Genomic DNA, 25,215 nt, shown 5'->3' with positions numbered 1-25,215 from the left:
CTTCATAGTCATTCTGAAACTGATACAAGCATATATTTCTTTTAAACTTAGAAAGTGGCTTGTTTTAGCATCTTTAGCAGCAGAAACAAGATGTCAGTCTGGTGCATCACAGAATAGTCTTATTATGCTTGCTGGGTCATCCCTTTTCTTCAGTATGATGCAAAAGGCAAAGAATCAGCTGCCAGTTCTCCTTCAGAAAAATAGAAATTAATCGATCTCATCTCTTTTTTATCTATTTAGGTGTCAAAGACAATTAACAAGACAAGTTACGTCCTTTTTCCCTCTCAATATATACAGGACCAGTCAATGGTTTAGACACATTTTTCCATTAAATGTAAAATAAAAGTGTGTTGAAACTTATGTTGTTCACATATTTTACTGTTTCTGTTAAAAAAAAAAAAAACCCCGTAGTGTTCAGCCACAGATCCTGGAAAGATTTGCAAAGCTGGTATTCAACTCTAGTAAAATCTTGATTTTATAAGCATCAACGTCATCTGACAAAACCACCATCCAATTAAGTTTAAGTTTTTGCAGTAAATTTAGGTACTGTATATTTATTGGTCAAGAAGGAAGAAATGGCAGAATTCTCATGCAGTGAACAGTCAGATGCAGCATACGTACAGTAAAACTAGAGCAATGGCAAACCGTCCATATGGAGCTAAGGTTTGTTGTAAAATTCACCACATTTGTCATTTGTCTTTTTTTGTCAAAGAAAACTTCCACCAAACACATCTGAAAAGTACTAAAACTCACTGAGTTTACAACACAAGAACCTTGCTTCTTGTTTATTTTGCTTTAAAGCTGGATTGAATGATTTAGTGTCTAAACTTTAGTATTTTAAGTCATGGAAATGAGAACTAGTTGGATATTCCTTCCCACAAATGACACTGCTTTTGTTTAACCCAAAATCCTTTATTTGTAGTCCATCTTTTCTCCTTTTACAAATTAATTCTGTCTCAAAATATATTTGTGTAATACCTGGCTTGTGGGGGTTTTGGGACACCTAAAAAAGACCACTTGCCTTGTTTTTTTTTTTTTTTTTTTGTCTCATCAGCTGAACAACTGGAGCAGAATGGGTGATTCAGGTCGGTGGGCTTGATTAAACAGGAGCTAAAATTAAGCATTTCAGACATAAAGTGAAGCTGAGGTGCTGCAGCAATGCAGACCACAAAATAACGTGCATTATTTTCATGCCGTGCATATTTGTCCACTTGTGTCAGATTTACACTACTTAATGTTTAATTTATTTATGATTTTATTAAAACAAAATTAAAAATCAATGTCAACAGGGTCAAAACATCTAAATAAGTTTCTGATTTACGAGACTAAAGATGTTAATAATGGATTTATATAGTGCTTTTCATTGAATCCATAATTTTTCACACCACATTCTGTAACATGGCCACATTTACACACTGGTGGTAATAAGCTACATGTGTAGCTGCCGCTGCTACAAGCTGCAAAATTTCTACAGTTAACAGCAACAACAGTGGGTTTTATTTAAGTGTTCAGGTATCGCTGAGGAAATCATGAGGACTTACTGAGAGATGGAAGAAATCAAGAACGGTAATTACCGAGCCCAGGAACACAGAAAACTAATGCTAACAGCATGGAGAAGGAATGTTAAGAGGTAGGCTACACAAAAGATGACTACTGGTATGTCACTGAGACAAAATAGAAATGGGTGAACCAACATCAGCTCAGCATCATTGTTTATGATTAGCTTGTATCGGTTGTGTTTGAATAAATTTGGATAAATCGTGTTATTTTAAACAATAGCTGTACCACAAACGGTTTATAAATACTGAGGGAGATCATAATGATAACAAAAGAGATGTAAAGCGTGTAAATTAGGAATTGAAACCCTGATTTAAAATAAGAACAGGAAGTAAGCCAGACAGAAAACACAAGGGAGAAGGCTCAGCAAAACAAAACAGGAAGAAACACTAACTAAAATACAACTAAACCAGAATATGAGATCTAGAAAACCAAGGAATGAAGACTAACCCAACAAGAGCAGAACTAATCAAAGATCAATAAACAAAAAAGAAAACCTCATCTGAACCTTAAAAAGTTTAACACAGATATTACCACAATGAATTACCAAAAACACACAGATCATTTCAGGCTTTCAGAGTTCTTCATCCATGAGTGTCCCAAAGTGACCCCAAGGTGTAATCTAATGGAGTTATAATCTGACTACAGACTGACTCGTCTGCTGACAGACTCAGACAAAATCCTCATAACGGAGGTCGTGGAATGACTGGAATGATCCAACGCAGCAGCAGATGAATCTGTTATGTAATGCTGGTCCAAATACAACAGCTGGCTAACATCTGTGGATGCAACCCAAATGTTAGCAGTGTTGTACCTGCTGGTTGTCCCGGCGTTTCAAAATTTAGGTTTAACTATCAGAATGCCAAAGTTCTCCCCTTAAATGGCTGAAATTTTACACCAGCGTTGGCAGGAGGTGCTGCAGGATTCAGCTTTGATTTACCCGCCTTTCTGTAACAAGAACCATCCCTGAGCTGAAGGTATCCTATAGCTACGTCGGGTCATAAATCAGAGGAGTGGCCTCTTTTCATTCTCCTCTCTGATGCATGACCCCGGCTTCCCAGGGGGTCAGGGAGAAGGGCTGAGTCTCAGCCCTGTGGGAAACCTGACCAGGAGCCTCTTCAAATAACAGACTGACGTCAGGAGAGACTGCAGAGGAACAACGGTGGGACTGCCAGAGGGCTTCTGCTTCAGCTCTGACTGAACTTACATGAGGAGGAGCAGGCAGGAGTTTTATGTGTTTTCCTTTCAGAGTGCTGGAGGTCAGTTGACCCTCATTGTCATATAACAACAGGGACAGGCTGCAACTGGGCTGAACCGGAACTGAACACCTAACACTTACTGCTCTGTTTTCTTTCAGGGACTAACACAGCTAACAGTTTCCTGTTTTAGCTATAATAATGGTTTAATTCATGACTTCTATAAATCTTGTTCAAAAAGGATGAATAAACCAGCGAGGAGACAATTGTTTTACACAAATGGACAGTTTTCTTGCGCCTTTGGCCTATGTCATCACCTCTGTTGGAGAGCTAGGAAGTTTAAATGTGACAGCAGCAGTCAATAAAGGAAAATCAATGCAGTCGATAAGAACTCTAAAAATATAACAATGACAACAGAAAATATTATGAATTAATTTTTAAAAACGATTGACAATATACACAGGACGTATTACTTAGAGAAAATATATTTTTCCAAACATTTCACTGTAGTATAATCAGTTTAATCCTCCCCATGATTTCTGTTTGCACAATAAATTCTTATTCATGTGTCAAACCAACCAACTAATGGCATCTTTATTCGTGCAGTTCATCTCATCACACATGAAGATGACAAAATAAATAAAAGATTTAATCACATGACATGGTCATGGACATGAGGATGTTGCAAAGCTGCACTTTGACCAGAGAGAAGAGGATGACCAAATGGGTCTATTCTAAATTCCTTATAGAATAAAAATTAAATTAACAACATGATATATTTAGATAAATAAGCAGAGTTTTATTATGAACAGGTGGTGCAGACAGACTTCCGTCTTGATTTAATAATTTAATTTTATCTTGATTCTAATAAGAAATTTCAAACCAAAATCTGAAAAATGTTTTGCTATTAAAACATTTTAAATCTAGATCAATACTACTTCTCTCTTTGTGACATTCTGCAATGTGTGCCTCACTGTGGAAATATTCTAGGCCACTGCGTAGAGAGAAAACAACCTAATCACATAGTCAGATCTATTCCTGGTCATGTGGGAACAAGGAAACATCAGGTCGACAGCTGGCCTTCGCTTCTCGTCTGCATCAACGAAAACAGTCATCCACGCTCTGATATTCAGCTCCCACGAGGGCACAGCGTTCATAACCCAACTTCTCCATTCCATTGAACTACTGCATCACACCCTCTTTCACCTTTGGTTCTGGATTCTCAACTTTTTATCAAACAGGGTAAAAAAAAACCTTTCCTGGGACCATATGTTCACAACATGGCCCGGCTACTGTCAATGACAGGCTCTTTCCTCTTTAGGTGGCAGCTTTGATGTGTCCCACAGTCAGTTAAATTTGTTTGGGAAAGTGCACTCTCAAAGGGATAAATTATCCAAAGCTTCATACAGCTCAATCTCACACAAACCCACAGCCATAGAAACGCAGTTTAATTTTAATTTCAGGAGCATGAATCATTAAAACATTTGCAAGTTTGACTCACTCACAAGAGTTTGTAGGATGCTACACCTATCACCCAGTGCACTTTGGATGAACTGGTTCATCCTGCTGCAACAGTAGATGCCATTCCTGCAACCTTCACACGTCCATACTCAATTGATAACATGGATTTATGTAGTCCATTAATGCTGATAGACATGCAACAGAGAAAATCGTACAAATGATGCAGCAAAAAGAGTTTCTCCAAAACATTTTAGGTCATTAACTGTTTTTAATACCTTTTATGTTAAATGTCCAAATTCTGTATCCAATAAAATGAAGAAAACTACAACTGAGCTACAGTTTTGTCTTTTTCTACTTCTAAAAAAAACTTTCTAAAACCAAGAATGAATGTTTTTTTAAACTAACTTTCACTATATCAGGTTGCCCAAACTCCTGCTGTAGGTCTCTTACAAATTTTCTAACCTCATTGTGTTATACTGTATATAAGTGAACTCCCTTTAAATGTACATTTTACTTGGCTGCAGATCAAAGACTAAAAAGAAGGAATTACAGGATATGCAACCCTGTAAGTGTATGCAGCCCATGCATAAACATTCTCAAGCATGATGAGATGTGCATAATGTGTACTCTACTGTGTATATGTATTTCCTGTGAAATACAAATACACTGATTGGAATCTCTCTGTTTAGACGTTTAATTTAATTAAGGATTTTTTTTTTCACCTTTACTTTTTGTACCAAAAACTGAATAGAAATTAGTAGACAGATTCAGTCTGAGTCTGCAGACAGACTGAGTCGAGGCTTAGGCTGCAACCCTCTGACTGTACTGAGAGAAAAAAAAAACTGCCAGATACACAAGACAGAGAAAACAGGCGAAAAGGTGCTTTTAAAAGCCGAGTAAGGGCTACCATTCAAGGATGCAGTGTTATAAAACCTCTCTGAAAGACTTTTTCAATGTCGAAGATCCTTCAAACGACTTAGCTTGTTGTTGTGTGAAATTTCAAGAATGCTTCTGTGTGTCCTCAGTCTGGTGTGTTACAGCTGCAGGAACTGCCAACATTGGACGTTTTTCAAGGCCCATTTGGGCAATTAAAAAAGATGATTTTAGTTTATTTGTTTCAGTGCAGCCCTGAAAAAAATGCTAAACTCCACTGGAGACCCAAGAGTTGTTCAGATTCAGAGAGGATAAAAACAAGTGATAATTTTTTTAAAACCCTTTGAGTGGTAGTCTGCTCCAGACACAACATGAAATCTGAAGCTTGACATAATGAAACTGACTATGGGGTCTGAATTCTGACTTGAAAACTATTCTTAAAGGGAAATCTTTGTTGCTCCTGCTCTCTCACCTAATGTTAAAAATGGACTGTAAAAGTGCTGCAAACCTAACAGATTAAAAAGATTGATGACATTTGTTAGGTTTACAGAAATACTTTCTCTGTAGGCCACAGTTACTTTGCTCTTCATTCATCCTAAAGGAAAAACTCTTGGGATGAGCAGCATTAGATCCATCCTCAGTGTTTTGGCTGCAGATGAAGAGCGTCTGCCCGCTTTGCTCTTCAACTTCCAACATCATCAAAGCAAACCAGAGCACTTGACCTCGCCCTGGTCTTCACCACAGCTCTGGGGTTAGCCTTTCCTAATTTAACCCCAGTCTGGTTGCCAGGGCAAGGGAAGGCCCCTCACCATGGCGCCACACTGGGCAGGACCTCCCCTGAGGATTCTGCTTGCGATGGCCCTCAAAAACCACAGAGGATCTCCACCTGACATATCATCCTCTGATATGGTCTAATTGTAGGATCCCAAAGAGGAAAAAAGCTACCAGTCACAAGAATATTTGGCGTGTTTGAATCGTTGTTCTTGTGAAACATCTTTTATCTATCTATCTATCTATCTATCTATCTATCTATCTATCTATCTATCTATCTATCTATCTATCTATCTATCTATCTATCTATCTATCTATCTATCTATACTCTGAGCACTTATTTATTTTTACAAATTATGTTGGATCAGTGAAGATAAAATCTTAAGTGGATGATATAAAATAAGCTTTTGCAAATAAGGCAACATATTTTGAACTTGCTTTGCTTATGATTCCTGAGGATGTTCATCCCTTCTGATCAGACAGGAAACAGTAGAAAAGAAACCTACAAACAAATTATCTGACAACAGATTACATATAAATTGCCTGTTGACCTACTAAAGTCTAATGTGATCTAATGCAGTCTGTTTCCTCTAATTACATTCTTCAGTCTGTCGGCATGAACTCTCATGACCTGCTGCCAAGATTTTTAAGTATGGTGCATAAAGAAGAATGCAGCGTTGTGATGCACATACAGCTAAATATATGAGTTCCATAAAACCTGTGTCATTAAGTAGAAAAGTAAATACGAAAGCAACCTCTTCATCAGTTGATGCTTTTTGTGCAGCTAATTTTAGTCATCAACTTGAGAAATAATAACAGGGATCAGCAGGATTTCTGACACATACTAATTAACTGTTCTATTCCTAGTTCTATCTTGGTTTAGCATCAGCCTTGGTGCTCAACTTCAAGTCAAACAAGCAGAGGAAATGTGCAGGCCTGAAGTCATTCTGCTGTTGCAAGAAAAATATTTTCATATATAGAAGTGCTCATCTCTGTAAACATTTTAAGAGCCTCAGGCTCAGTGGAAAAAATATACACAGATCAGCAAAATCACAGCTGAGTATTGGTGCATGTATCTGACACCCGGCTTTGGGACTGGGTCATAAAAAAATAACAGCAGTGTGTTCTGCAGGGAAAGCAGAGAAATCCAGGTGACTAATTCAACCATTATTGTGTCAGTGATAGTCCTCAGATGTAAAAATGACTTACTGCATTACAGCAGCTCTGCAGGTGCTCAATGGTAGATTGAACCTGTATTCTCCACCCTCACTGCTTACACACCAAGCACCACAGAGATAAAAAAAAATACTTTAAAAGGTAACTAAGTGCTGCACCTCCCATTGTAAAACACTTCACTCAAACAGACAGGTTTGTTTTGGGAACTCTTTGAATAAAAGTAATTAATTTTGAAGTAAAGTGGATATTTCTAGATTTCTAGATTTAATTAGCATCACATTAGCAGGTGGTTAATCTATTTTTAGAGTTGTACATCATCTGGTTAAAAAAAAATTCTAATGACATTAAACTGCTACCTGTAACCAAAGCTGAATCTAGAGGCGTCAGACCGTTCAGTGAAAGTTATTACTTCTAATTGTCAGCAGTAAGAGGATGCAAACTCAAATGCAAATACTTTGGAAGTAGGAAAATCCCTTCAATTTTTACCTAAAACAGTTATTTACAAAAGACTTGTTGTGGACCAACTATCTTACTGTACTACTTTTAGTGGACTCTTGATGATGTAACAGGACCGTTTTTGTTGCAGTATTTCTGCTACTGTAGTACGGTATTGCTTCAAAGATTAATTCCATTTGCAACTGGTCAGAAATAGGTGTTCACTGAATCTACAGTTCTCATTGTTGCCTGGAATGGTGTAGATCATTCACAGCTCAGGATTTTTAGCTTTCCAATGGGGTATAACATGTGTAGGTACTTGGAAGGTAGACTGAGTAAAATACATGTTTATTTGTCATGTCGAATCCACGGGATATCTGGTACCAACAGGTTAATAAACAGACTGCATCTTTGTACAGGAACTAATGTAATACCATATAAATGGTGTTTATCCGTGGAAGGTATAGCTACACCAGTCTGAGCCTACACCAAGTTGCAGAGGGGTACCTCCTGGCTGTATCTAGTTATAGCAAGTGATACTTGCATACATACACAGTATTGCTATTTTTCTTGTATGTTGGAAAAGGGACCAAGTTCATACTGTTCAGCGGCTATAGCCTTGCTGGTCAGGATAATGATACCAGTGTGCTGGTAATTGTGAGAAATTAGAGGAAGAGTGTAAATTTGACTTAGGAAGGAAGCCACTGAAAAGCCACAGCCTCTGCTGTTAAGGCTTGTCATCAAGGGCGCATTCACACTGGCACTGTTTGGTCTGCTTTAGATGAACCCTTGTCCACTTCCACAGATAATACAGTTAGTCTGGAATAGTTTGAACACTCTAGTGCTGACTAAACATGCAAACTCAGGTCCACTTGAAAACTGGGGGTCTCGGCTCATTTGTTAGCGTGAACACAAATGGACCATCCAGTGAACCTAAGAGAGGAATTGACGCCCAGGTCTTACCTGCTGCTCATACTGGGCAGCTTCCTCTGAAAACCACATGAGGTTTGAATACCAAAATTAAAACAGAAAACCCCAAGACTGCATAAAGTCGGAATAAAATTAGATAAAATCTGAGCAGGAAATTGTATGAGGTGGTCCAGACAATTTGGTCCACTTGAGTAAAATGTGGTGTGAATGCAAGCCAAACCAATGAAAGGGCAGCATTTCACAGCATTCTGCAACGAACCTATTATCCGGGTGTCAATGAGCCCCAAAACAGCACAGAAAAACTGTGAATTACCCCACCTCATCAAAACAAATGTTGCTGTATAAAAGTAGAAATGATCTTTATTGTTGACAGTCCACGAACATCTCAACTTTACTCAAGAAAATCACAAAGTTCTATCAGATTTGGTGCTGAGAACACGGATTGGTCTAAGTTTAATATAAAATGTAAAATAAAATTTGTACAGTAGCAAAAACATGACATGAAATAAAATTAGAATAAATCACTTAATATTATTTTGAATGTATAAAACAAGTTACATGTCGCTTATTTATTTATATTTTTTAATGCTCTTTTGTGGAGATATTTTATTCTTTCAGCTTAAAAAAAACATGAATAATTGAGACTGCTGTCTCTTCATTGCCCGTGAATGCCAGAAGATAGAAACTATAGTTATGTTAAAATAATTTGCAATCTCTAGTCATGATAACAATTGTGTGTAAGGGCTTAAAAATGGTGAGAAATGTTGAGATTATGTCATCTGTAATATGTTTTACTCATTTAATTCACTCAGTTTGATAATATTGGGTAAAAAAAATTAATTACACACTGAAGATGTTCTGTTTTTTATTTAATTTTCATTAACCATTTTTACCCAACTACAGGATCTACACCTTCAGGTCCATGTAAATGTCAACTCCTAACAATGTCTTTGTCCCACAATAGCTCTGCCTCCTGACAGCCTCCATCAACTGCTTCTAAAGGTCCTTCCTCCCCTCCTCCGCACGCAAACAGGCTGTGACACCCCAGATTCCCATGTCAGAAATAGAGATGGACAGAAGGAGGACAACATGAAAAAGAGTGCAGGAATTTTTGTTTGGAAGGAGGCAAAAGACTGACCAGTCAAAGGGGAGACAGAGTGGGCTTTAATGACGTCTTGATGACAGGCTGGATGGGGGTATGCCCGGCTCCTGCAGGAGCGGAGGAAGAGAAGGTTGTAAGACGAGCCAGATGGGCTTGTATAGCCATGAATAGATGTCTGCTCTTTTACTCTGTGACCCAGCATGTCTCCTACGCTGTCCAAACACGATGAGAAACAGAAGCAGTGAAATTTCCAGCTGTGCATCAGTGTGCGATTTCCGACTTGTTCATTTTGTTACGGGCCACTGGTTCCCCCAGGCTCGATTTGCTGGGCATGGATGCATGATCAGTATGAAGGTTGTTTCTAATGTGGTGGAAAAAGAAGATGTTCCTATCTTATTTGTATTAATTAGACTTTAAAAATGCTGTAGACTCGTAGAAGTCGCTGTCTAAAGTATACAAGTCAAAGTGAAGAGCACCATTTAAACCCTTAAAAAAAATATATATATATTTTCTGTCCTGTTGGGAGTTTGATGAGCAGACTGATGTAGTCGTAAAGTCTGTGCAGTAAATGTGTAGTTACAGCCTGCAGCTGATTAGAATAGTTTGGTTTCAGATGGCCACACATACCTCCACAGCACCATGCAAGCAGTCAAGACAGCAGTGAAGAAAAGTCCTGCTGCTTTAGCATTGTGGGATAATAATAATAATAATAATAATAATAATACATTTTATTTCTAGGTTGTTATTTGTTCTCATGTCTAAACAACACAGTTTCACAGAAGAAAACATAACTTTCACAAAAAGTGATACAGATTTCAATCTTTTATGTCCTGACGATGCAAAAATAACTGCATATAGTGATCCAGTGTCATACAGTAGCCCTGGCCCTCCATACTGTCATGACTTTGTAAAACTATAATGAAACTACAGGTGAAACAGTTCACATTTGGATGGGTTGGAAGGTTTTGATCCACAACAACTACTTTGAAGAGGTTTAAAAGTAAAAAAATTGGGGGAAGAAAACATCCTTATTTGTCTTAAATTATTTATTTTATATCTAGTAATGCACGGATTGCCAACTCCAGTGCTTCAGCTATTTCCTTATATATACCTTATCCTATATCCACTCTAAACCATCCTACTTCTTTTGGAAACTCACTGTTGGGGTCCCACTGTTTCCTGTCCAACCATAAATCCATTGATTGGTCAAAGGACTCATCACTTCAATAAGTCACCACAATCATCATATCATCATTGTCATCATAATCTCAAACAAATCCGGGTTTAAATATACCTTTATATAAATATACCAAAAGCAAAAGAACACAAACCACCATGCATGCCATTTGTTTCTCTGTCATGTTCTTCTTTGCTATAATTCAAAATGTTAATAATGCATCAATCAGTATCCAGCTTAAATCCCACCAACCAGGTAGCGGTATGGTTGGCTGTGGAAACACAAGAGACATCCAGGTTTATTGTACCAAACTGCACCATATTGTGCTGTATCCTGTCCTGAGCCAGACCCCTTGGTGGAACCAGGGCTTTAATGACCCATTTATCTGAGTCAGGTGTGTTGCAGCATCTAAAACCTGAATGACAGTAGCTCTCAAGGACCAGAGCTGCTGATTCCTAATCTAATGCTTGTTACTCATTTTGATTTTTTTCTAGCTTACCCAGAGGTAAACATTGTCCCATCTGTTTCTTTCAAAGTCATGAGTCACATAAAATACAATTTGTTCATTAGCACAAATAATTTTTGTTAAATGTATGTTTCCCATTTTAGCATGAGACCAGTGTTTTAAACCAATAAAAACCCTTTTGGATGGTGTTCATCCAAAGATCCTGCAGCATTTATTCTGTACAGTGATGTCAGTAGTGATTTGGTGAAATAAGGAGGCAATTACATGACAACTTTCCCTGCAACTGTGCTTCTCTGTAGATTTTTAAAACTAGTAACTGGAAGATGTAGGACTTTCTTATCACATGAAATCTGACATTTTGAGTTTGTAGTTTGCCAGTCAGAAGTTGCTGTTTCCTGTAGCAAGGAGATTTTCAGAAACTGTAACGAACAGGAAGTGGAGGAGAATGCCCCCAATATCCTGTTTGTAGCTCACAGCTACGGCTGGAGTTTCTTTATGTATGTGTGTGTGTGTGGGTGTGTGTGTGTGTGTATGACTTATTATCCTAAAGAGCATTTTACCCAAACGCTGATTTAATATTACTACACATCCTTTAAGTCGTTGCATAAAACTGCACCAATTGTTGCATTTTCTGTTTTGAAAACTGTGCAAAGCATTGAAATATTAAACAGGAACTTTGCTTAAAGCACACCTTATGTTTGCCTTACATTTCATGAGAATAAAACTTCATTCTTATTTGATGTAATACTTGTAGATATCTCACAAAATGCATAATAGAATCCTTGTAAAGTCAGAAGACAAAACAAGCAGTTTTTGTCCCATCATTCTTCAAAACACAGTTTTCTCAGATACATTTTTTGAATACCTTCCCACTGCCTTGCAGGAGATGGATGGTTCTCACGGTGTGCTCCATGTGTACGTGTGTTTGTGTGTGTGTGTGTGTGTGTGTGTGTGTGTGTTAGTGGGTTCAGGCTTAGAGGTTGTAGCTGCAGGTCGGGAGCAAAAGCAAAGAACAACAACCCTAAACAGCTGTAGAAACAGTAACTTGAGCCTGACAGAGACTCTGGAGAAGACTAAAGAATCGATTTGCATCCCAGCAGCTACAACATACCTGAACATGCAAAGTAAAGATGCCGTGCCAGCACTTTTATTGTTGAGTGACTACAATCACAGGTTGACCTATCAATAATGTGACATTCCAGCTCTCCAAAGCAGAATGACTGATGAAATGCAACCCTCCAGTATGTTGTCCCATTTAAAATACCTCCCCAAACTATCATTTCGAAGTCCGAAACATCTCAGCTGCTCAGTTATATTTTCTGTGTCATGCATGGAAATACTAGAGCTCATGTTCGACAAGCTCAGCGCTCCTTCTGGTAGGTAGCCTCGATAATGTGAAAATAATCAATAGAGCCAACAATTGCAAACATAAAATCGAGACAAAAAACACACATATTGACTGAGAATGTATTGATTTGTGTTAGCGGGACAAGCCCTGAGCTTTTGTTAGTGACTGTCAATGCCTGCAGAAAAATCTATGTCTTTACAGCACGCAGGGACAGACCTACATTTGGAGATCGGATTTCAACAGATACAGATAGGAAGGTGCCACAAGATGTGTGAAGGTTTCTTTGTGTATTTATGTGTTTTTTGTGGGCTGTGGTGTGGCCAGGGGGTATCATAGCCGAGAAATTGCCCCTCTGCTGGGAACTGGGGGTGGAAACAGGTTTTCTTTTCCAAGGGGGTCTCAAATCCGCTCCTAAAGAGCCGGGGCAATGCAAAGTCGAGATTAAGCCTGCAGATTACAGGGATGAAACATCCTGTGAGAACTTGTTTCATGGGAGGTGATGGCCAGAGGAGGGTGGTTATCTTAGTGATTTTCCTCTCTGCTCTTTTTAATTAATCTGAAAACCTAGAAAACTCAGACTTTGCTGTTATTTATGATGTCTGGCTAATCTGTGGCTTTTACATTATTTATTAGAAAGCATGTGCTGTGTGATTTTTTTTTTCTTTTAAACCTTTTCCAGCCTGAAAGAGGGTGTGGAAGGAGCAGGCTGTATCTTATATCGAAACACAACCTTTCACATCTTTTGAATGGCTACAGACTACAACAGTGGCTACAAGACATTTAACAAAGAGGTCCATCTGAGTCTAAAATATACTTTGTATTTGCTGCAAGAGATTTGGTCATTAAGTTCTTTTTTCATGGCCAAATTCTTGTGTAATTTGGTCTATCCTTAGTTCAACATTGTCTAAGCTAGTCTGTATCCAAGTTAGACTATACTAAATCTGGCATAAATCAGTTAAAACCCAGATTCTTTGGACAAACTCTTATGGAACCTGGTCTAAATTATATCCAACATGGTCTTAATATAGCCTAACCTGGTCTAAATCCAGTCTTACCTGACTTTGATCATGTCTAAGTTAACTTATTTAGTTAAAAAAAAATAAAAAAAAATTCTCCTATTGATTAAAGGCAAAATAAGTAGCATTGACACCTAGTGTTTCAAGTCAGAACTGCAGTTGAAAGAGAAAAACACGGAGAGCGTTCTTCCCCCCTCCCCCCTCTTCCCCCTTGCAGACTTTTGCGCAGGTTGCTCATTTGTTGTTGTGAACTAATAGGTCACCAATTTACTCCACTAATACATCCATACAGTCACACAAATTCATTTAATGAGTGCAGAGAAATAAATTAGACTAAAATCTTTGTAAATCAAGATAAACTTTTGGGTTAGTTTAAGCAAAATTCTGGTGCTTACCTTGTGGAGGAGAAACTTTGCCAGCTCAGACTTCTCCACTTTTCAAAAGATTCTCCAATATTGATCCTCGTTTTATTACGTTTTTGGTCGTTTGCTTTTTTAGCAGGATGCCGAGGCTTTTTAGGTTTTTCTGAAACTATTTCTGGTCTGATTGGTTAAGGAACCAGGAAGGAGGAAAGAGCTACACAGTGCACCAACGTTATTCCAGCACGGAACTCTTATTTTGAAGGAGAAAAACTTGACAAAGACATTGTTGATGTAGGAGACAAATTGTTTATAGGGAAGCCTCCTTTTATCCCTCGCAGCAAATGAGAAAATTTTAAAATTATTTTTACAGAAAAAAATCCCAATTATTCAGCCTTTAATTTTTAAACTGAGTGTAGCTTAGGTCAATTGAATTTAATCTAAACACGTTTATTCTGGTCAAACGGAGTGCAATGTGACTACAACATGGCCTCTTCTACTCTAATTACAGTTTAACCTGAACTAACTATGTCTAGTCCAACTTAGCAAGAAGTAGAATGTTATTTTTGCTGGTTTCCAAATTTCTCAGGAGCCTCTAATCTGAAGAGTTCATCTCTCACATTTCGTAAATGTTGCTGAATTTGGACATCCTCCTCTAAGATTAAAGGTTAAATCTTATGTAATTAAATATGTGTACTTAAATTAGTCAGATTTGTTGTTTAGATTAAATAGAACATTTGGAGGAAATAATTATCGCTTGCCTGAGTATTACGTGGTGATCGTTTTGTGGTGTCACATTTTAAAAAGATCACCCTGGTATTCTGTCTCAGTCGTCCACACATTATCACTTGAGGATTAAGCGGGGTTACAGGTTGAAAGAGAAGAGGTCATAGTAACCCTGCAGTGGGTTAGTCTAACTTCAAAAATCACATTGCCTACTTCTTATCTCTGCACACACGCTGCAAACAGAGGAGATAAACACTGCAACTCCTTTGCCTGAATGTTTGTTTGGTGGATATCCTGCTTTTAGCTGATAAAACTATCAGAGTGGTGTCTAGTGCAAAGTTACAGCCAATCTGTCACAGTCCTTGTCTGAAAATGACGTCTGTTTTGTCTGAAATGCTTGCTCATTTAAGCATGACCACATTACTTTTGGTACATTAGTATTATTACTATAAACAAGAGAAATCAACAGAGATAGCAGCTTCTGATTCTGAGCACTGCTGGTTCTAGTTTCACTCTTAATCTACAGGAAATAAAGTTTTACAATGCAAATGAACATTACTTTAAAATAAAGTATGTGACATGCTAACAGCAAACAACTAAAGAGACATTATGCTGTGCCACTATTCTTTAACCAAAGGTAAGTCAAACTGCAGAAACACTGTGAAAAACTAACTAATTCAATGACTTGTAGAACCACCTTTAGCAACAGGAACATGCAGTAGAAAATCACTGTGCAGGAATTTACGTTCTCTGTTTTACTTTTACAATTTTGCTTCATTTCATTGAAGTTTTTTGCATTTGTTTATGCACAACTATGTTGAGCATTTCAATTGAGTTTGGTCCATTCTGGCCATTGCAACACATTGATTCTTTATTTCAGCCATTCTGTTGTAGATTTTCTGATGTGTTTGCATCGATGTCCTGTTGCATGACTCAGTTTCAGCAAGTTTCAGCTGTTGGACAGATGACCTGATGTTTGACTCATCATGACTGATGTAATGACTGCAAAGTGTCTTGCAAAGCAAGCCCAGATCATCAGCCTTTCATCATCGTGCTTGAAAGTTGGAATGAAGGTGTTTGTGTTGACATGCTGTGTTTGCTTTTCACCAATAATCATGGGGGTGCATTTTTAAAAAAAACGTCTCTGTTGATCCAGAGAAGTTGTTGTTCAGATGCAGTTTTTCTTAGTTTAGCTTAACATGCAATGTTATTTTTTAGTGGGAAGAGACTTTCTCTCAGTATACTTGCACGGTCTTTTTCTAATTACTTTGTCATGAACTTTAACATTTGACCTTCCAGCTGAGACATTTAGAGTCTGAGAAAAACCATTTGTTGTTGTCTTTTTCAAAGTTTTTCTGAGCAATGCAAGGTCTGACATTCAGATGAATTTACTGGGACACCCACCCCTGGGTAAACCTGTCTTCAACAGTTTCCACCTGTGAATAATCTTTCACACTGTAGAGTTATGGACTCCAAATGGTTTGAAAATGATTATATAACCCTTCTTAAATTACTTGGCAGCTTTGTGTTAACATACACTCAAATGCTTTAGACCAGAAAATGGCCAAAACGTCTGCATTTATAGAACTGCTCACACTTAGATGTTTGGATAATCAAGAGCATTTGATTGGCAACACCTGGCTGCTACCAGACCGCTAACTCCTATAGAAACAGTGTGTCTTTTGTGACACAGTGTGGATTTTGGCGTATTTTTAACTATATAAATTATGATTCCTAATTTTAAGCCAAATGATTTATCTTTATGTTCTGGGTATAAAACCATAGAAGTCCATTTAGATGTTGTTTTATAAGTTCTTTGGCATTTAACTTAAATAAAGGAGACAAAACAATGACAAAGTATGGTACATTTCTCTATTTTCAGAATACTGTACCAACGTAAACACTATGTGTGTGTTTTTATGTGTGAGAACTTTCCCCAGACAAGTTTCCACCCCGTTTCCTGAAGCAGGTGTGGCAGTTGTAGGTAAATCAGTGAAAAGAAGCTTAGACAATGGTTTTGTGAGCACATCTTTGCACCCGCAGGTTGGTTTCCAGATGGGCCTGCTACTGGAGTGTATGATTCACCCTGTCTGTTGAGACACCCACCACGACTTTGTCATACCTGAGTGCTGCCAGACATGTCTGTGTGTCTGTGAGGGCTCTCCTGTAAGAAGGGGCCTACTTTTCTCTTTGATTTTTACAGCCTACTCCATAATTTTTTACCTGTAAATCTTTCTCTCCGAGTGACTTCTGATGTCATGTTTTGCAGACAAAACAAGTCTGCCATGAGAAGACAAGCACATATTTCATTCATGTTTCTCTCTGACTAACCATATTTCTTAATGTCAACAAACTCAGAACCTTGAGGTTTAGTATTGAAGACAAATGTTCACCATTTTGCCACAAAACTCACAAAATGATAGACAAAACATTTACAACAGCGTATGTGTTAGTTTGAGCTAAAGTCTAGTATCTTCAGGTGAAGCCTTTTTAAAATATATGTCCATGAACTCAATTTAAATGAACATGAAGGATTGAGAAAACATCTGCATACAATGCAAATCTATTTTTAATGATTTATGTGCCACAGCTTGACTAAACTTATTATAAGCTTACACTTTACTTAAAAGAGTTTGATTTAGTACATCCTAGCTTCCACAGCATTAGATTGTGACCTTAATTACCATGTAGGATTGTCATACATCATCATAATTACAAAGGTAACCCCACCACAAAAGACCATCTTCAATATAAACAGGATTAACTTGTTATCTCCTCCAACCATCTCCTGTCCAGGTGAGCCAACAGAGCACATGACCAGCATTGTGGACTTTGTGCAGCAATTAACACAGGCTCACACAGCTATGCTGGTTGCTTTTGCCTTTTCCTTTGACATAATTACAGACTTTGAAATCAAGGGTAAGGGTAAGGCTAAGGGTAATCTGTGAAGTTAATGTTGTTCATCTACAGGAAAAAGAAAATGTTGTGTCTCCATGTAGTGAATGCATGGGTTTGTGCAGCTCTGTGAGCTAAAGTGAGCTAAAGGGCAGAAAGCTACTTGGGCAGATAGAGTGGGATAGCAACACACCTGTCTGACAGGAGAACAAGTGACGTATGAGCATATCTGTATGAGAAAGTTTGATTTATGGATATGTTGTGTAATGGTTTCCTGTGAACCTGTTAAATTGTGTTTAATAGAATCCTCTTATTAATGTGGAATTGATTGAAAATAATGTTTTTGTTTTCTTTACTTCTGAAGAAGAAATATATTTACAAAGATGCAGTGGGCTGCCTTCCTACTGCTCTGCCATGTTGTTACTGCCACCACAAATTCACAAGTGAACAACATTACTCAAAGAAATTGAAACGAAATAACTTCAAATGTTGTATCTTATCACTTTGATGTCAAGGAGTGATGCACCTGAAAAATTTGAAGGCAATTCATGATCCACTTGTATGTCTGTGTGATGTAAATTTAGTCATCTGTACCAGCGTACCAATGCTCCACCTGTCTCTCTGCAGCTGACCTCCCACAGCTCAAAGATTTGAAATTATGCCAATTGAACACATTAATTACATATGGATCTAGATCAGTCTATATTCAGGTAAATAAATGCAATCTAAGTGGACTGATTACTTGCCCATGCATGATAAATTTTAATACTGGTACTAAGAAAAGGTGTAGGACTCTGTGCATCTATAATGTCCCACATGGATTTTGCATGCAGATGCAAAATATGTGTATCTTAGGGAAAGATACTAATACTATGAAGAGAATCTGAGTACTCGAATGTGATATGGGCCTTTCATGGTGAAATAACTCTTCTGATTCAAATACAAAAGACACATTTGATTTATATTTAATTTCTGCAAGGAATTGTGGGTTTTATCGTGCTGTTATGTTTTCGGTTTCAGCTCGTATCAAAGCAGAATCAATTTTCTCTAAATATGCTCAGAAAATCATTGCAGCTCATCAAGTAAGTCAAAACCCTGCTGTACTAGAACTTCGTTCCATTGTATCTGCTTGCAAGCCAGGAATGAAAAATGCATTTCTCCACCGGCAATAAGCTGCTCATTATTTTGTAGCTCCCTGAGATGCATTTTAAATGAAACTAGCAGACATGACAGTTACCCAGTTTTGTTTCTGTGCTTCGTCTTTGCTGCTGTCCCCCCCTCTGCAAACTACCAACCATCAGTGCTCAGTGTGTCATGCTTTTGTGCTCCACAAACTCCATTTACACTGAGTAATGCTGATCCTGTGTCACATAAATGTAATACAGGCCTCTGCATATCATTTGTGGATGTACTTTTTCCCTGACCTCCTTTGTCATAGGTAAAAAATCTAAAATTCTGAATTTGTGCCTGCATTGAAGGGAAGGAAAGATCTGTACTGACTCACAGTAAGACTGAAAACTAAGTGGTCATCTGAATAGAGTTGCTTTGACTAATTGCGTTTCACAGGATCTATGATGACAGCCTGAAATCTGACTGTCTCTGGAAACAAACAAAAATAGCCAATGGAGGCTGGCCAGCTATAAAAGAAAGCATCGGTGAGAGAGTTTTGTTCTTTTGCTTACATAATCTACACCTTTTATTACGGGGAGTCGTGCAATATAAATGGAAACATCAACAAAGGTCCCAAACTGAAAAGGAAGCAGTGTTGTATCTGGGGAAACATGGCACGTTAAGAGAGGAAATGGGTGTTTAAATAAACAGGAAATAAAATAGAAGAAGGAAACCAGAGATGTGGGGAACTCTGTTATATTTTTTGACAGGGGATATGAATAGATTATTTTGCTTTTGAAAAATAGGTTGAGGGGAAAAGAGAAGGTGAGAAGAAGGTCAAAAGATTTGACAGTTCAGAAGTGAAGGGAGCTCTCTGCTGGTCAAAGGGAGAGTTGTGAGTTTTAGAGCCAGTATGTCAAGCATGCCGTCACAATGAACACACTAAAAGCCTCCTGATGAAGCATTCTGGAAAAGCAAAAGTTCAAACTCAGCCAAAACCAAGCTGTAGATCTTACTCATAAAGAGAAAAATAGCCCTAAGATGATGATAAAAAGGCATAATAATCCCAAATCAGGAGCACTGAATTGAATATTAAAAGTGAAGGTAGTGGGGAAGCAAAGAGAAGGTGGGCTGTATTTGCTGTATTAACTTATGCTTTGTGGGCCTTTCCGATGTAAATCATTTCATAATTATGCTACATGTTACTTTTATGCTGAACAAACACACACTACATCAGAGAACATCTAAGTGAAGATGTCCAATTCAATTACTATTCAAGAGTCATAAAAATGATTTTTAATGAATCCTTTGATATATGTGTCACAGGGGTGTTTAAATGTTTTTTTAACCCTTTCAAATATATATTTTTGCACAAGTAAGATCTAACACAGTAAAAAAAGAAACAATGCTATATCTATTTGTTTTTATACTGAAGAAAATGTCCTGACATTACTGTCAACTTGAACATAAATCTATGCGCTAATGCTGCTACTGCTTAAAATAAGAGGGACTTAAAATTATGAAAAGAAGTTGATTCTCATGTGTGATACCTTGGGGCCCATTTCTGATCAGAACTTGGATTACGGTGTGTAACATAGTGGAGGCAGTATTATGGTTTGGGTTTGTTTTTTGTTTGTATCTGAGCCAGGAAAGCTAGCTATCACTGATGGAACAATGAATCCTGCCAGAAAAATCTATGGAAGAGGTCAAGACATCTGTCTGTGAAATGAAGATCAAAAGCAAGTGAGTTGTGCAGTAAAACAATGCACTAAAAATAACACCAGAGCCACAGAAATGACTCAGAGGTTATGTTTCAATTCAAGTAAATCTAATTTGTTCTTAACATCAGACTAAAAACAGCATTTACTGCTCCTTACTTGAAGTTCCACCATACAGCCTTAAATCTTCTATTTATCTGTCAGTCTAACGATTATTTATATCTGAATCTTTTTTTTCTATGAAAATAGAACATTTTTTTAAATTTTTTATGTTTCTTGTAGTGAAATTGTCTTTATTATTTCATATCAGATCAAAACAACAGAATCCACATACAAGTCAAAACCAAAAAGATTAGCTTAGGATAGCATTTTAAACAACTTGGTATTTTTTTTACATGTCATGAATAAAGATGAGCAGAGTCACATATTGCACATGTCTCAGTCACAATCAGAAAATATCAAGCCATCATGTCAGCTGACATCACCTCACCAAACACACATTCATTATTTATACATTTCATTTCAATATCGAAGAAAAACTTTTTGTTTTGGTAAATGCTTTAAGATGATTGTGTCATGGTTTTGCAGCACTGCGAGGTCTTTTAGCTGTAATCTGCTGCCCTCTGAACAGGTTAAGTGAGTTAATCCTCACCTAATCCAGCTATCACTGTCTCTAATCTCTTAATCCAGTTTATACTAAACTACAGACTAGCTCAAGTTTGCTGACAGGTATGAGAATCATTTTTCCTGGCTTAAGCACTTTTGGGCAAGTAAATATCACAGCACAACCCCCAGTTGGAAATGTCGAATCAAATGACAAATGTTATGTATTTCTCCTTTAAATCTGCTGTTTTGACTTCATCTTCCATGTTAGCAGCTTGATTGCTGGCTGTGTGCTGAAGAGACCGCTGTAGGCAGACACGAGGCATAACTTTATTAGTCCTAACCTACTTTTACTGTAACTAATTCTATTATCCCCCTTTCTGAAGTACAGGAAAAGCCTTTTTCTGCATGGGGGTTGTGTAGCATTTGTCCAGAGTTTCTCTCTTTCAGGAACTAATGGTGTTTCTAAGTATGCAGAAACCCTCTCCTGTATGGTTAAAAAGGCTGAATATATCTTTCTATTAATATTAAATCTTCTTTTTAGTCTTGAAAACTGAAAATAAATGAACAAATAAATGTTAAAGTAAACTGAGGAGGTTAATGAGTAAACCTGGTTTATTGTAATTTATAGTGGTTGTGAACAAACATCTTTGGAGCAAAGGCTAATAAGTTCAGAGTATCATCGATAAGGGTTTCTATAGGTGATCAATTTTGTTTCAGGACATCCTGTGTAAAATCTACTCTCCTTTAAACTCCCTTCATGCATCTTTATGTTGTCCTGAACTCTGTTAATTTCCTCTTAAGGTAACTAGTTGGTTTTAGTCTTCAGCTCAGCAAGCTTACTGGTGACAAAGTTCCACTTAAAGGACGTGTCCTCGCTGCGTCCCCCCAGTGTGACGTATTTAGAGAACCTGTTGTTGCTCCTTCCTCCTCCTTCACTTTCCTCTCCCCCGGTACCCTGCCCTTCCTGCGGTTCCTCCCCTCCAGCTTCTGTCATCGCTTCTTCACCCTGTACTGCTGCCCCCTCATTTGCAGCAGCAGCAGCTTCAGCTTCAGCCTGCTTCTTAGCAGCCCAGTTGGTTGCAAAGCTATCCCAGAATCCTGAACGTCTGGCGAACCGGGGGGGCTCCTCTGGCTTCACTGCAAGAGGACTGAAAATTCAGAGAAAGTAGTGGGTGTGTTGGTTTTGCATTCACCGTTAAAGTGTTATGTTGTTGTTGTTTTAACTTTAGTCCTTTGTTTATTAACTGATTTCAAGCAGACTGGAGATTAAATTATTCCCAGATGTCTAATATTCAACTTCATAAAAACAACAAATTAGGAATATTTGAAAAAAAAATTTGTGCAAGTCAGAAGAAAAAAAACAAAAAAAAACTGAAGATTTCTACTCACTGGTCAGCAACTGGTGGGCTCTCTGTTTCCTCGAGAAGCTGATGCTCATCATCTTTGTTGAACAGAGATGAAAATCTATTCCAGCTTTTAGTTCCCGCTCCCTGCATCTGGACACAACCACAGCCACACTCAGAGTAGACGATCAAATTAGGGATATTTTTGGAGTTGTTAGAGGATCACCTTTAAAAGGTCCTCCCTGATGCTTGTAGAGTAAAATCTACTTTCTTTTCTTTCAGTATGAGACCAAAGTAACACAATAATAGCTGTTTTCAGATTTTTTTTCCCCTGTGAATTATATGTTATTAATATTCATTTAAAGATTGAAACTGCTCCATAATTAATATCTTCTGGATCTAAAGGCCCATTTAAGTCATTAAAAAAAAGAGTTGGTGTTCACATACTTTTTTGGCCAATTGGGTGACGGCGTTGGGCCCTTCATCGTCCTGCACTGGGCTCATGTCATTCTCCCCCTCTGTGACCTGCAATAGCAGCAAAATTGACAGAATGATTGAACTTAATATGCCCACCGTGTGACGTCCTGCCTGATAGCCATGCATGTGCACAGGATTTGTGTTCAAAAGTCGCCATCTAGTGGGAGCTGTGGTTAATGCAACTTAAAATAAAAAAGCCCAAACCAACAAAAAGCATCAAGTAATGTTCATCAGAAATATACGGAAGAGTATTAGGGCCACTGAAGAAAAAAAAAAATAGAATTCTAATGTCAGAATTGACTTTTTTCCAGGACTGCTGCTAACAAGGAACCCCCAGTGGTGTCTGTGTCATCGTGGGAGAGCAGGAGAGAAATGACAAAGTTGGATATTAATGATTTTCTTCGAGACAGAGGCGTCTCAGAAGACCAGATATCCTTGTTGGAGGATTAAAGTCAGAATTCTGAGGTTAAAGTCAGAATTCTGACTTTTTTCTCAGACTTCTATTTTTTTTTCTTCAGTGGCCCTAGTACTTTTCCGTAGAAATATGATATATTTCTCCTGAAACTTTTCTTTTTATATATTTTCACATCAATGTGGGGATGAATTATCATATAACTAAATATTGATTTAGCCAACATTCTACTGAAGCATGTTAAGCAGGATGGTCCAAATGAAAATTATTTCTAAACAGAATTTTCCATTGACTCTTTAGAAGTTCTGGCATTGAAAGAAAGCCCCAGTTGAACATGTCAGATGGCTGATCCGAGCACACCCTGAGGGCGTATCTGTCTATCTGTCTCGCTGCCTGTCAGTCAGTCACCCAAAAGCCAACTAATCCGTGTGTGCAGTTCCTGTCCAGGATCGAGTTTCTCAGCTCTGCCAAGATCTGCGTCAGTGCAAGAACTGCCTGTTTCACTGCTACGATGTAAAGGTATGGTATGGTAAAAGGTACTGAAATGAGGCATGAACATAGTAGTTTTCATTCAACTAATAGTACTGACACAGCAGTGTGAAAATACCCCTGCATCAAAAATCCAGTAGAAAGGCATTTATTGATGTAATGTATGGAAACCATTTTATTATTGGGGTTTGTTCACAGATTGGTTTTAACTTAACAGTTAAGTTAAATTAGATAATTAATCCAGGAGATTAACACTGGCAAACATCTTTTTTTCTAGTGCAATCAAGACCTAAACCAGACATTAAAATCCTTCTTCTAAAGTCTTGAGATAGCCGTAGAATCTCAAAAAGTACAATGTTTACATGGGAAATGTAGTAAAATACAAGTATGACATAAGTTCCTTAAAATCAAATCTAAAGTATTTTACTTATGTGAATATATGTTGTCATATTTACCTGCAAATGAAGCATTGCATGAGGGTTGTAATGTGGATTTGATTTCAGTTACAAGCCTTTTTACTATTGCTGTGAACATATTTCTTGTTATTTTTAGCTTCATCTAGCATCATGAACAGCTTTATTTTATAAATGCATTTTAAAGTACATGTAGATTTTGTCATTCAGGGCAGTTTAATCAATGATAAGTAGAATCAAGTTAGGCAACATGCACAAGCTCAATGTAGGCCTAACTTCTGTCTTCAAGTTCCCACTGCAAAAAAGTCTGAAAGCTCATCTAACCTCACGATAAATAAAAAATGATCAGCTGATTTTCTGACTTCAGTGCCAACAACCACGTCAGCTTTCTAATGCTTGATCATCTGTCCCACATCTAAAGATTAGTGTACGAGTCAAAAAGATGAGCAAGTTGAAAAAGGTGCAAACTCTGTACCTCTTCAGCAGTGTCTTCCTCATACTCAGGATTCAGAGTCTTCATCACTTTGCTTTTATATACCTTCCACACTGGATTCATATTTGCACAAACAGATGTTCAACACTTAGCAAAGACCTGCGAAGACCTGTTTTCCCTCAGTGGTCCACCCTGCCGCCGAGTCTGCACTTCCAGCTTTCAGCTCGTCTCAGTTAGGCCTCCAATGACCTGTTTCCATGCAGATTGCTCCCAGCAGATAATAAATGCAGGAAATCTGTTCAAAATTAAGGCCTGAGTTTTTTCATGCTGCTTTTTCTAATCAGATTAGTCAGTGAGGTTAGCAGCTGCTGTCTTCCCCACAAGGTGTCTGCACGGCAAAGCTAGGAAGTTACACTTGTGTGCATGTGTCCAAGCAGGTGGATGCAAACACACACACTCACTAACATTCGTCACGGCTCAAAGTACCTGCCTCAGTTACCTGGAAACAGGTGTGGATTTCCTCATTCATATTTTAGAAGATCTCTTTTCCAGAGCCAGAGGTCCATTGTCTGCCAGCGCTGGTAGGCTGGCTCCTGCAGCTCTGAAGGACACACAAGCACACTACTAACAAGCTTGTTTTAGGGAGAGAAATTTCTAAGTGTTCATTAACATCTGAAGATAAAACCATCCTCACAGGTGCAGTCTTGGTTCTTCCCTTGTAGAGAT

At 37.9% G+C, this 25,215-nt stretch overlaps 1 protein-coding gene across 1 annotated transcript; it reads right to left on the bottom strand.

The window, feature by feature from the left end:
• Window positions 1-20,603: 20,603 nt before the first annotated feature.
• Window positions 20,604-24,896, bottom strand: LOC121641965 (uncharacterized protein C1orf232). Its single transcript, XM_041988386.1, has 4 exons — window positions 24,532-24,896; window positions 22,713-22,790; window positions 22,312-22,418; window positions 20,604-22,070 (listed from the first exon to the last, which is right to left on the bottom strand). The coding sequence occupies exons 1-4, from the start codon at window positions 24,610-24,612 to the stop codon at window positions 21,728-21,730; spliced, it is 609 nt and encodes a 202-aa protein (XP_041844320.1). The 5' UTR covers window positions 24,613-24,896; the 3' UTR covers window positions 20,604-21,727.
• Between the last annotated feature and the right edge of the window lie 319 nt (window positions 24,897-25,215).

The sequence above is a fragment of the Melanotaenia boesemani genome, chromosome 6, assembly GCF_017639745.1.
Source record: "Melanotaenia boesemani isolate fMelBoe1 chromosome 6, fMelBoe1.pri, whole genome shotgun sequence".
Lineage (NCBI taxonomy): Eukaryota > Metazoa > Chordata > Actinopteri > Atheriniformes > Melanotaeniidae > Melanotaenia > Melanotaenia boesemani.
Note: the sequence above shows the minus strand (reverse complement) of the source record. Positions and strands in the feature narration are given on the sequence as shown.